The 14,078-nt window shown below is 46.7% G+C and overlaps 1 protein-coding gene across 10 annotated transcripts in view; it reads left to right on the forward strand.

The window, feature by feature from the left end:
* TET3 (tet methylcytosine dioxygenase 3) overlaps positions 1-14,078 on the forward strand; it is a 137,338-nt gene that overhangs the window by 91,625 nt on the left and 31,635 nt on the right. For all 10 annotated transcript variants that reach the window (XM_061593473.1, XM_061593463.1, XM_061593464.1 and 7 more), the window contains one exon: positions 713-3,410. In XM_061593473.1, coding sequence (XP_061449457.1) covers positions 758-3,410 — 2,653 coding nt within the window. In that variant the 5' untranslated portion in view covers positions 713-757. The remainder of the gene's footprint in view (positions 1-712; positions 3,411-14,078) is intronic.

Below are 14,078 nucleotides of genomic sequence, written 5' to 3' on the forward strand. Positions count from 1 at the left end.
CCTTTTCTGGAGTGGAAAATGGGGAAGCCCTTAACCTGGTTGCTAGGTTTTTGGCTGTCCACCTTCATCTTAGTTGGGAAGCTCTAAATGGAAGAGTTAGAACCCAAATGCCACATAATAACCCTTCCCACTGTGAAATGGAGTTGCTGGCCTGTAGTGACAGCTACATCCTGTCATCAACTTTTGTGACATGTTGACCAAATTTTCCGGAGCTGAGTTACAGAGGCAGAAAGAGTTAAAGGGATGGAGCCTGGGAAAGAAAAAGAGAGAAGACCAAGAACTTTAATATTAAGATCACTGAGGTGAGGGTAGAAGCGTAAAGGTAATAAAAGGGGGAATAGGGAGGGGGCTTAAATGGCTTTCTGCCTTGGAGAGATCCTTGGAGTGATCCAGATTTAGATATGATGTTTTTGCTTGTAGTTAGAAATAGACATTTGGCATCTAAGTGTTGTTGGTGCATCTGGAATTCTTTTGCCATTTTCAACGTCAGGTGGCCTTTCCTTCCTACCACCTTCCTTGAGAGGACCTTAATGTATACCCAGGTGTACCATAGCGTATTTGTGTTCAGTCCACAAGAGCTCTTGCCAAAATATTTGTCCACCTTTTAAGATGCAACTGGACTTTTCTTTCTTGTTTTTTTCTAGTCATTTTGGAACTATTTTTTTTTCATTTTTAGAACTCATTCTTTCTGTTTTCTATTCTCTTATTTCAGACCGGTTTGGAGGGCAGTTCAGTTGATGGACCCAAAACAGGCCAAATGGAAGAAGGGACGTTTAGCCATGTTGAAGAAAGAAGGTTGAATGAAGGCCATATGCCTAGCCTGGCAAATGGAGGAGGGGAACAAGTTGCCGGAGGAGGGGCTATGTTAATGGAAACAAGCACGTGGCTCAGCGCCTCCTCCGCTGAGCAGAAGGCTAACTGGGAGAGCCCGCCAGCTGCCCCCTGCCAGGGAGACTCCTCCAGCAATGCCAACTTGGAGGATGCCCAGAACTTGGTGGCTTTCTCAGCGGCGGCAGAAGCAGCCATGTCCTCACATGGGATGGCCCCTCTGTTGTCGCCTTCCTTGCTGAGCATGCAGTTGTATGAAAAATTTAACGCTGAGATGAATCGCAGCGGAATGGGCGATGACCTGGCAGTGCCTCCTTCCAGCTCCTGCTCTAGCAGTGAGGATCTAACTACTCTGAAGGCTGCTCTTAGCTGGGCAAAAGATGGCATGAAACCACCCAACTGCAACTGTGACGGACCCGAGTGCCCAGACTACCTGGAATGGCTGGAGAAGAAGATCAGATCGGCTGCTGGAGAGGACCAGAGTTGCCCACCACAGCCTCTTAACCAAGCTCATCAACCCCCCTTAGACAATGGTGCTAATCATAATCGGGTGCCTGCGGCAGAGGAGAAGCACACTCCGTGCCCGCTGGAGGCCCTCCCTCTTACTGAAAGTGCACTGAACATTGCAAAAGAGAAGAACATCAGCCTCCAGACGGCCATTGCTATTGAAGCCCTCACCCAGCTGTCGTCTGTTTTTCCTGAGCCAGCCCAAGAGGCTCCGCCTCCTCCCCAGAGCCCTTTGCAAGCCATGGCATTCAACTCCAAGGATCAGCTGGAGCAGTCCTCCCGCTTCCCAGGACACAACCCCAATTCGGTGCTTTCTGAATCCAGTGCCGAGCTGTACCAGAGCCAGGCCTCCAAACCGTATGCGAGCCACCACCTTTTCCAGCCTCCTGTGTCTTCCGCACCATCCTCCTGGCGGCAGGGAGCGAAGGCTGCTCAGGATCTCGTCCCCTGTTGCCTCGATCGCAACAACGGACACCTGGAGCCACCAGGCCTGTTTCCCAACTCCTCCTCTACGCCCCAAAAGGTGGACTTCCCTGAGCAGTGGAGTGAAGAAAGCAAGCCGAAAAGCAGCCTGTGGAGCCTGAATCCCAGCAACCCGCCGTCTCCCTTGGCAAGCGATCCCATGGCTGAGTTGGAGCAGCTACTGGGCAGTGCCACAGACTGCATCAAATCTGTGTTTAAACGTCCTGAAGTGACGCCTGGCAAAGTGAAAGCCATCAAGCCAAAGCAGGAGCCTCTTGCCCTGAAGAACGAGAGCCCTGGCTACCGCAAGCCAGCCTCCTCCAGTCCACAGTTATCCCAACTCCTGCAAGAGACTAACTTCCACAAGAGAACTCAGAAGGCTCTGCAGCAACACCTCCATCATAAGCGCAGCCTCTTTCCTGACCTGAAAATGCCTCCAGGAAGCCCCCAGGAGCAGCTGCCTAGCTGGTGGCCTCCCAGCACCCAAGCCCAGCCGCTGCCACCGCCAAAGCCATCGGAAAAGCCCGCCAAGGAGAGGAGGAAGAAGATCCAGCTTGAGAAAAATGCCCCGGCCAAGCCACTGCGCAAGCAGGTCCAGATTAAAAGGTCAAGGCAGAAGGATGCTCAGCCCCTCTTCCTACCCGTGAGGCAGATCAGCTTGGAAGGGCTCCGCTTGGTGGCCACTCCTGAACGCCCCAGCAAGGAGGTGCAATCTGAGCAGCTCTCCAGCACCCCTCCCAAGCTCTTGCCTCCTCTCCCCTTCTCATCCAATCCTGCAGAGCAGTCTCCGTTGCAGAAGTTACTTGAAAACAGAAGCCCAGCTCCCAACACTCAGGAAACATGCCACCCCGGCCAGGAGGAGAGCCGTTGCTACTACCCGGAGAATTCTGCATGCGACTCGCCTTCCCTTACCACTCCTGTCTCTGGCTTTGCCTCATGCTCATCTGCTCTTGCTTGCGGCAATGGGCACGAGGAAGCCTTCCACAGGGCCACCAACTCGGCAGACCACCCCCTTTTTGCCCACAATTCTGTTGCGATGGATGAGAAGTTGGAGGAACTGATCAAACAGTTTGAGGCGGAGTTTGGAGAAAATTTCAGCTTTCAAAATGCTGAGCTTCCAGCTCCACTGCACCTTTCTGATGGGCCGCTCTCAGCACAGCCTCCTTCTCCTTCTCTGCACGCGTTGTCCTCTCTGAGCCATTCTCCAGAGCCTCCAGGAGGCTCAGATGCAGCTCTCCAGGTGCCGGCTGCCAAGGACTGCCCATTGCCTCTGACAGGTGCTCTGAATGCGGGTCACAAAACGTTCCCTCTTCTGCCGGGGGCCGGGCAGCCTTTTGAAAACCCTTTTGCAGCCCGGTCCCCTAAGCAGATAAAAATCGAATCTTCTGGTGCTATTACTGTGGTGTCCACCACGTGCTTTTACTCTGATGAAAACCAAAACACAGACACTGCTTCCATGGAAGGGACACCGACCAAGGATAAAGTGCCGCTCATGCCTACTCTCAGTGGATTTCTGGAATCTCCCTTGAAGTACCTGGACACGCCAACCAAAAGTTTGCTGGACACACCTGCCAAGCAAGCTCAAGCAGAGTTCCCAACTTGTGACTGCGTGGGTGAGTCATGTGATTTCCCTGCCCCCTTGTGTTTTGCAAAGGAATAATCCTGAATTCTAGTGATGAAAGGGGATTTTGCCTGAGAATGGGCTTCAGCAGTGGGGTGTGTACGTATACATGTGTGGAGTGGCATGATATTTGCATCAGGATTTCAAGCTCTTTCATACAGTGTTGAAGTTTTCTGTGTTACTCTGGTGCAAGTCTCGGACAAAAATGAATCTGCAACTCAGGTTGAACTAGGCTAGATTGTCAGCCGCCCTTAAAAAATGCCTTTCACAAAAATGAGCAACAGAGTCATTTTAACTGTGTGCTCCTCTGGGAGGGGAGTGGGGCCTACGCTACTACCTTACTTAGTTCCTTTATATTTATCCACAGCTCACAAGAAACTAAGCCACACCTTAGCGTGGTGAACTGTCTCTAGGAAGCTCACAAGCATGGCATGGGGGGTGACTGTTCTCCTGCCCTGTTTCTGTCCTCAGCATTGAGCACTTGGTGGTCCACTGGCTCTGAACATGGAGGTTGTATTTAGCTATTTTGGCAAATAACCATTGATAGGCTTCCCCCATAAATATGTCCAATCATTTTTTAAAAGCCTTTTGATCCAGTGCCATCATCACATCTTGCAGCAGTGAGTTCTATCAGTTAACTATGCATGGGTTGAAGAAATATTTATTTCTGTCTTTCCAACAAGCATGGTGCTTGTTCCATTTAAGGGGTGCAGTGGTACCATTCCCAACTTTGAGCAAATGTTAAAAAGTTGTTGCGTTTTACATGCTGTGAAGAAATGTAAGACCATGTGATGCCCACAGCATCTGACTATATTTATTTATTTATTTATTGAATGTATTAGTCGCCCATCTGGCTGGTTATCCAGCCACTCTGGGCGACGTACAAAATAAAACATCCAAGTGAGATGGCTGGGAGAAGAGTCTGTCTGCAGCTGAGTACAGGTGAAGGGAAGAGCTGCAGCGGCCTCTTTGGGTTTGGAGTTGGCAGCTTTGCTCTTTCCTGCAGTGAGGTGGCTGCAGGGTGAGAGTGCAACAGGCAAAAAGGAGCACCCTTCCACTTTGCGTTATGCACACCAGCTTTCTCTGTATGGGGAAAAATGATGTATGGAGAAAGCAGGGGGCAAACAGGGTTATCCAGGACTTCTGCCATCAGCTGCTGGTAATAAAACCAGGCGGCGCCCTCTGCCCATTATTGATCATTTGTCTGGGTGGCTGCTGTCCAGCTGAGATTTGTTGTCTCCTTCTCTTGGAACTGGGCCATGACGATGTGTCTGGAATAAAAATAAGGGTTGGGTGAGAAAAGGGGGCTGGGGTTGGGGAGAGGCACAAACTCCTTTGTCCCTCAGAAACCTTCAAAGTGACTTAGAGTCAGCCACTCCCAACTTTGAGAGTGCCACAGCCACTGTGTAAAGACATCTTCACCAATCCGGTGCTCCTCAGATGTTTTGGTCTAGAACTATAAGTTTCTATATAAGTTTCTATAGCAATGTGCCAGCTGCTGCACCAGGCAAGCTCTCCAAATATCTCCAAACTCTCTTGCTGCAGTAGATGCAAGGTTTGAGGAAGTTGCACTTGGTGTGATCAACATGAATTCTGCAGGGTAACCACAGGCCTCAGCCCACTTACTGGCCCTATGTCAGGTGTGGCTAACCTTCACCCTCCCCAGATGCTGATGGACTGCAGCTCCCATCATCCCTGTCTGTTGGCCATGCGACTGGGGCTGATGGGAGTTAGAACAACATCTGGAGGGGCACAAGTTAGTCACCCCTGCCCTACGTAGTTATAATGTATAAACATTGTGCATTCTCCTTAGCTGTAGTTAAGCATTTAGTCTGAAAGCCTACCCCATGGTTAAAAATTGGCTGGAACTCCAGGGTGTGAGACCTTTGAGTTGTCAGGGCCCATAAATCCCTGCCCCAAGCGTCATAAATCCTAGTGACTAGAAGTGGAATGCATTTTTATTATTTATTTGTTTATTTATTGCCGTCCACACACATCTCAAGGGAATGTACAAAATGCATTAAAAACAGCTAAAAAACCCCCTGTTTACAAACAATACAGAAAATAGCAGCAGATAAAATGCAATACCAAGTAGACACCCATAGCAGAGACCTATTCATCCAGCTGGAAAGACTTGTTGGAACACTAATGTCTTCAGGACAGTGAAAAAAGCGGGTAAGAGAAAAATCAACTCATTTGAAATGTGGTGTTGCAGGAGTTTTGCGGATACCATGGACTGTGAAAAAGGCAAATAATTGGGTATTAGAACAAATCAAACCAGAACTATCACTAGAAGCTAAAATGATGAAACTGAGGTTATCATACTTTGGACACATCATGGGAAGACCTGATTCACTAGAGAAGACAACAATGCTAGGAAAAACAGAAGGGAGTAGAAAAAGAGGAAGGCCAAACGAGAGATGGATTGATTCCATAAAGGAAGCCACAGACCTGAACTTATAAGATCTGAACAGGGTGGTCCATGACAGATGCTCTTGGAGGTCACTGATTCATAGGGTTGCCATAAGTCGTAATTGACTTGAAGGCGCATAACACTAGAGATGTGAAGGCCAGGGAAAAACCCAGAAAAATTCAGGAAAAAACGGGGGTTTTCTGTTTTTTCCCGAAGCCTTTTTATTTTTTTTTCTGAAAAATTGAAAAAAATGAAGAAAATATGGATTATGGAATGTTTTATTTTAGTGTGATGAATAAGATGTTTCATTGAATCTTGCTACCCCCCTTTTTCTGTTTGTGGGAGTGGATGCTTTATGTCTGCTTGACACTGTGGAGGACTAGCGGAGACATAAATAATTTTCTTTGTTATTAATTTTGATGGTTTCTTCTGTTTTTTTTAAATTGTTTTTTGCCTGCTCCTCATAAACTGGTAAAACGAAAGAGGTTCCTTACAGTTAGGAGCTTGTAGGTCCATTTGTTACAAAAAATAGTAAAAATTTAAAAAAGTAAATTTAATTTGTAATAATTGTTTGAATAAATTGTACTTTTAATATACCAAATGTGATAATTTTATGCCAGACCAACTTGTACATAATTATATTCATGTTCCTGAAGTAACAAAATGACTTTCAATCTGTAAAAACTGCTAATACTGCATTTTTTCATTTTTTTAAAAAAAATCCATTTTTGTCTGGAAACAAAATGGTGAAAAAACAGGTTTTTTCCATGGCTTCAAAATTTCTGGAAATTTTACATCTCTACATAACACACACACATTGTATTGCATGTAAAGAAAGGATGGGGAACATCTGTGGCCTGCCAGATGTTGTAGCACTGCAGCTTCCATCAGCCAGCATGGCCAATGGTCAGGGATGTTAGGAGCTGTAGTTGAGCAACATCTGGAGGGCACCAGGTTAGGGAAGGCTGCCTAGACAATGATGTGATCCGGGATGGGTCATGTTCCAGGCAGGGCGAGGCAAGCCTGTCTATGTGACTACTTACTGAGAAGAGTTAGTTACATGAAGCAGCAGTTTTATAGGTCCAGCCAGACCTCAGGTGACTCTGACTCTGTAGCACAGCAGCAGATAATGTCCGATAACTTCCTCATCTGAGAAGTGCCAGATGGTGCAGACAGTAAAAGTCACTGGTTTGATCCCCAGGCACCTTACAAGTGTGTGTTTGGTCATGACGTCTGCACCAAGCATTGCGTGGGAAAAGGCTGTTTCCCTACCTCTCCATCCTCTCATCTTTCACTGTGTCTACCTAGACATTCCATTCAGTAGAAAGGTTTCCCTTGGCACCTGCTTGCAAACTCATACCAGAAAATATGGAAAACTTCATGGGAAGTTTCCACTTTGGGAACAATGGTGGAATTCATTTAAAAAGCAAGTCTCAGAATGCCAGACATTACGTTATTAGAAGTAGTTTTCATGTCATATTTTGCTTTTTAAGGTGAGTTTAAGTGACAAAAGAAATGTGTGATGGATAAAAATTGTGGTACTGTCAATTGTAAATGGCACATGCACATTTAAATAGCTATCCCGCCCCGTATTAAAAACACAGAAGTTGGGCCCAATTATTTTCAGGTTGTTGCTTGTAGGGTTTTTTTGCAAGGAAGTTTGGTCATTTTAAATGTGCCTGTGTCATTCAGCAGATGTCCCCGCAAGTATAATCTGCATTTTAAAGTACGAAACATTTTTTCTTTCAATAAGTGGGGATTTCCTTTTACATGCATGAAAACTGCGGATGCAGGGGGGAAGCAAGATTGGCCTTCCTGTTTTGTCATGAACCTCAGGCTTGCTGATGGCCGACACAGCTCTGCCATGCTGTGTGCATGCCATCTTCCTGGGTAGCACCCAGCCATTGCAAGCACAGCAGGCCTCATTAAGGTCACAGATGAACAGACTTGTGGATAACTGCTAGGGTATGGTGGGGGTGAAGGGAGTGCACGTAACAGGAAGTGATTCACCAAGTTGCCTGTGTGTGTAATTTTGAGATTGCTTCCTCTTTTTCTGTGTTTGCACTTTATTCTAGTTCTACAGGAGGCTATGAGCCAGGTGTGGCTAACCTGTGGTCCTCTAGATGTTGTTGAACTACAAATTCCATCCTCCCTGACTGTTGAACATGCTGATGAGAGTTGTAGTTCACATGGAACGACACAGGTTAGCCACCCCTGCTATAAACAAAACTCTCTTCTCTGAGCAAGAGGGAAACTGAGACTTGGGGTTGCTTGCCCTTGGCTTCTTAATATGAAAATAGCATATTGCTGCACAAAGCAAATAAATGTTTTATTTAAATTAAATAATGATATGAGTTAGGCAATTAGCATATGTATCACTTTCTGTGCCAAGCTCAGTTGCAGGGCTTGAGGTGGAGCCCTACCGCCCTTCTTGCGTGGTGGTAATGCCATTCACTGGGACTGTGACGGGGCAAGGAGAGCCCCGGGTTGGTAGTGTGTGGTCCCTGACATGCTGTGACTGCCCAAGCTCCAAGGGTCATATCCAGTTAACTTCTACTCGGAGTAGACCCATTGAAGTTAATGGGTCTAAGTTAGCCATGTCTATTAACTTCAGTGGGTCTAACTCTGAGCAGGGCTAGCAGTGGACATCTGACAGTTACTGCTTCTGCCCAAAGTCTTAACTAAGTGCAGTTCTTGTGACCATGGCACAATAAAGGACTTGGGGTTTTGAGAGCCTCCTTCATTGTGTAGTGTTCTTTGTTGCTGTCTTTTAAAAAAAAATAAACGAATTAGCTTCTTCTAATTCAGATTTAAAAATTCATTACAGTAGGTCCCTGCTTGGCAACGTTCCACCGATACGGTGGTTGTCAGTTGCAGAAAGGCCCTCTCCTACGGCGCTTGTTCTGCTTTTACGGTGTTCTTTTGGCTGTCGGGCGCCATTTTGGTCAATGTTAGTCAATGTGTTCCGCTTTACAGCGGTTTTCACTTTACCAGCGGGGGTCCGGAACGTAACCCGCCGTATGAGTGGGGCCCTACTGTAACTGTCTGCAGGTGAGAACAGTCTTGAGAACTATGGCATCAAGGCAAAATGTGAACATATGCACGCTGCTCTCCAAGCACTAGACCTTGCAACTCTCCTCATTATTCCCACCCCATCAGCCAGTCCACTCACTCCTTATTTTGAGTCTTGGATTATCCATCCTCCCCAACTGTCATCTCTCTCTCTTTTTTTCTAGCAATTTCATCAGGCAATCATATTTTCAGAGGTGCCACTGAAATACCCCCTCCAAATGTTTATATGAACCTACCTGTATTATCCTGCTAAGTTCTTGAAGGGTTTTACTATAACAGGGATTAAAATGGTCGCCTTAGATTTCGCTGTTTGCTTGAAATAGCACAGTATTTCAGGTTAAACCTTCAGCTGCAATCAGCTGCTCTGCCCTGGCCCCTGTCCAGTAAGGCTGCCCTTTGCCTCTCAAGAATGGTGGGCTCAGTTTTTCCATCTGGAAAGAAATAAGTGTAAATGTACTGTCTTCAAGTCGATTCCGACTTATGGCGACCCTATGAATAGGGTTTTTCATGAGGTTGAGAGGCAGTGACTGGCCCGAGGTCACCCAGTGAGCTTCATGGCTGTGTGGGGATTCGAACCCTGGTCTCCCAGGTTGTAGTCCAACACTCTAACCACTACACCACACTGGAAAGAAGGCATAGTTTATCTCCCTTACTATATTTTCAGAGGGGTAATAGTGTGCGTTTTTGCAACACGAAAAAGGCTCAGTGAAGGTCTTTGATAGGGAATGACTGATTAAATCAGGTTGTAAGTAGCTTTGTGGCTGATTACCGATGGCAAATAAGAATTTCTTGCAAGTGACCAGCTAGGGGAGCCTGACAAATGTTGGCTTGCAACTTTTGCAGGCTTATTTGCAAAACTGATTGTAAGAGAGTTATAAAGCCATCTTTCATGTTGAGTGTCACAGAGTAACTGATCCTTAATTGGCTACTCATAGCTGAAATCAGGCCATCTGGTCAGTAGACTAGGCTTATAATGCCTTTGCATTCCCTCCTGTAGCCACAAAACTGGCTAAGACTTAAACATATTTTGAGGATCTCTGTTATGGTTCCTTTGTTACTTTAAAACAGCTTGGCATCTGAGCTGAGTGTAGCCTGGCCAGGAGCTAATGTCCACCAGGCTCCAAAGAAAAGCCCAGCTGTGTTTACGCTCAAACAGAGAAACCAAAGTAGCAAATCGCATTAGCAGCAGTTTGCAAGGAAAAAGAGACCTGCAGCAATTCTGCTCTGGCTCGAGGGTTTGATTGCTTTTTGTTTGTTTCAAGAGTGAATCTGGGAAGGAGGAGATGCTTCACGATTCGCTGTTCTGATGCCCGCTCTGGAAGGGCAACGCCACAGGTGCAGCTTCCAACAATTGCCACAAATGTGAAAAAAACGTGCTGTGTCTTGGTTAATGGCTTTCGCTGCCCTGGCAGAGACTTCTACAAAGTGCATGAGCAGCCGGATTGGTTTCAGTGAGACTCCAGCAGCTGCTTAATTCAGTCAGTTAGGGTTACAGGAGTCCTTGGTGATGGCTGGTTGAAAGTGGTTGTGAATCATCCAGGTTCTTCTAGGGTTTGAGGGCTAGAACTGCCCTTTCCCTTTTCCCTGAAAGTGGCATCTATGAAAATGGACTGCCTTCAAGTCGATCCCAGGGTTGTCCTAGTAAGCGGCATTCAGAGGGGGTTTCCCATTGCCTCCCGCTAAGGCTAGTCCTCCCCAGCTGGCCAGGGCCTGCTCAGCTTTCCACAGCTGCACAAGCCAGCCCCTTCCTTGTCTGCAACTGCCAGCTGGGGGGCAACTGGGCTCCTTGGGACTCTTGCCCACGGCTGCACAGGTGGCAGGGGACGTGACTCCTGAGCCACTCCCAGTGGGGGTGATCTTCAGCTGGCCCCTGACTCCCAGGAGACACGAGCAGGGATTTGAACTCACAGACTCTGGACTCCCAGCCAGGCTCTCCTCCCCACTGTGAAGGCAGCAAATGGTAGCTCCTTTGTGCCACTACCTGAAGCTCTGCCAACAGAATTGTGTCACATTCTGAATAGTGTTTCCTGGTGAAAGAGAGTATCATAGCACTGAACTGAACCCAAGGTGCAGGTGGCGACTGTTGTATTTTTCTGAATGGAGTGATACGTTGTCCAGTCCATTCATTCATTCCTTTCATTGGCGATCACTTGCGGCCAAGTAAGATTGTCTTCCAAGATAAGGACTTTGCTTGGAAAACGCCTGTGCGTGAATTTGTTTTATGTGGGGAGATCAGCGCACGACGATCAACACACCATCTTGACAGAAAAAGGGTTTGATCCAATGGCATGGATACCACGACAATCAGAAGTCTTTTATCTGCTGCAGCCTTCATCCGCCTTCACAGCCGTTGTAAAGTACACATTGTTATCCTCCGCCTGTTCTGCCGTTGAGGACATTCTTGGATCATTCTTTGTCTGGTTCATCTCTCTTGACTTTACCGCCATGGATGACCCTGCTGGGAGTACATGACTCCCGACGGCATTGCTCACAGGGTTCATTGGAACACGCAAGCGCACTCACCACTACAAGATGATGATCCAGCGAGGGGTGTCCAGTCCACAGGCAGGTTGGCTGCTCTGCCAACTTTTGCATGACATAGATGAGGCAAAGTACACCAAAATCTGATTCATGGCCAATGAATTTGGAACCATTTATGCTCGATTCTGGCCTTCCCCAGCCTGATGCTGTCTGGCTGTTTTGGAGTAGAACTCCCATCAACCCTAGCCAGAACAGGTTGCCATTGTTCCATTGAGAAGATTACGAATCCCTAAGATGAAAGCATCTAAGATGAATGTTCTACTAAGCAACTCATCAGGGGTTAGGGGGTTAGGGTTAGCATGGAAGAGCCCCTTCTTTCAAGAACTGTGTTGATAATGATTTTATATAAGCAGCTCAGGGAGCATTTTTGGCTGAAGAGCGGAGTTAAAATGTTTTGAATGAATGAATGATGTAATTGTATCCAGAGCCAGGACAGGGAGGATGCAGGGGTGAGGTAGCAGTCGCTGCTGGTAGTGGTTTTGCATGAAGTTGCTTCTGGAAATGGCAAGAGGAATTCTGTTTAGACCTTTGTGAACTTCTGTCCAGTGTGTCTTGTATGGCTCTCTCTCTCTCTCTCTCTCTCTCTCTCTCTCTGTGTGTGTGTGTGTGTGTGAGTGAGTGAGTGAGTGAGTCTGTTGCTGTGTGATGACTAACTATGTAGGCCCTACCTGCATCCCCAAAATGTGGTATTTCTAGCAGCAGAGGACACTGGTGGCTAATAAAAACAATGCACTCAAAAAGGGAGTGCTCATGGTTTCTTCCCTCTATTGTGCATGTATATATGAGGGCGTTTTGGAAAATTTTGGCAAAGTGGGAGGTTGTTGCTGCATGTGGAAAAATTCCTGTTACTTGCAGAAACATCCTTGCACACTCCATTAAGCCTTTAAAAGACCTGTTCAACCAACACCAAGATCTAACTTATAAAGCAGTGTGTAAAAATGCAAAGGCAGCGTGGATAAGAGTTGGGAAATTTCTTTTTAAAAGGCTGTATTATGAATACAAGAATTGCCTGGCTGGCTCAGGCCAGGGGAGGGTCCTTCTAGTCCAGCATCTTGTTTCCAATAGGGGTCAGCCAAATGCCTCTGAGAAGCCCACCAGCAGGGCAGGAAGGGGATAGCCTTTCCCTGATTCTTATCTGAAATGAAGAGGTGTAGTGCATTTGGATGTATGTCTGTTTAACTCTCACAGTGATCAGTAGACCATGGCAGCCTTACTGGGCTCTGCTCAAATCTGTGATGTGATGCCATTGTGAAGCCTTCCTCAACCTGGTGCCCTCCAAAGCCAGATGTTTTGGACTACAACCCTCATCAACCACAGCCAGCACAGCTGATCGTAGTGCAAAATATCTGATTTTGAAAGACACTAGATTGGAGAAGGTTGCTATAGTGATATTCAAACACTAGTCCATTATTCAAATTATGGTCCGTTAGAACACAGGTGAGCAACCTGCAGCCCGGGGGCCATATGCAGCCTCCAACTTCATTTTACCCTGCCTGCCCATAACACTTCATGCTTATATCTCCTTATTGCCCTCCTTCCCTCCCACCCCCACTGGCTTGTTATTTATTAAAATGTATATACTGCTTGATTGTAAAAAAATCCTCTAAGCAGTTTACAAAAGACATTAAAATTATTGATAAAACAGTTAAAGAACAGCAATTAAAAACATTTTTTAAACAAATTAAAAACAGCAACAAAAAATTAAAATACATAAGCATCTATGCATCTGAATAGGCTTGCCTAAACAAAAATGTTTTAAGCAGGTGCTGAAAAGAATACAGCGAAGGTGCCTATCTGATGTCAATAGGCGCAGGGAGTTCCGAAGAGGTGGTGTTGCCACACTGAAACAACGATTTCTTACAAGTGTGGAATGGTTATTATGTGGCACATGCCACAGTGCCAGTTACGCTGTGTAAAGAGCTTGAGTGGGCACATATGGGGTAAGGCAGTCCTGCAAGTAAACTGGTTCCAAGCTGTTAAGGGTTTTATATACCAAGAATAACATCTTGAACTTGGCCCGGTGGCAACCAGTGTGCCTATCTCTGAGCAGAGATGTTGTATGCTGACAGCATCTCACTTCTGTCAGCAATTTGGCTGCAGCATTCTGCACTAACTGCAGTTTCCAGGTGAAGCACAAAGGACGCTGAACATAGAGTGCATTGCAGTAATCCAGTCTTGAAATCACCAGTGCTTGAACAACTGTGGTCAGGCTCTCCCGATCCAGAACAGTCATAGTTGTCTTACTAAGTGCAGCTGATAAAAGGCACTGAGACTACCTGGTCCTCCAGTGACAGCTGGATCCAGAAGCAGCCCCAGATTGCCTGCCTGCTCCTTCAGGGAGAGTGCATCTCCAGCGTCTTGCTACCTGCCCACCCAGACACATCCTAGCACCATTAACTTACACAATATACAGCTGGGAGATTAGGGTCACAGATAACAAACTAAGGCCCAGTAGTAGGCGCATTCCACTCTCTCAGGTGGAAGATGATAGTATCACTCCAACACTCCTCCCATGTCTCACTTGGGGGAACACCACCAAACCAGTCTTCCCCTCTCCCAGAAATCTTTAAAAGCAATGTTCCGAAGTCTGCACAGCCCAAATGGAGATTGAGGACGCTACAGAGGATGGCCCAA

This window comes from Rhineura floridana, chromosome 12 (genome assembly GCF_030035675.1).
Source record: "Rhineura floridana isolate rRhiFlo1 chromosome 12, rRhiFlo1.hap2, whole genome shotgun sequence".
Classification (NCBI taxonomy): domain Eukaryota; kingdom Metazoa; phylum Chordata; class Lepidosauria; order Squamata; family Rhineuridae; genus Rhineura; species Rhineura floridana.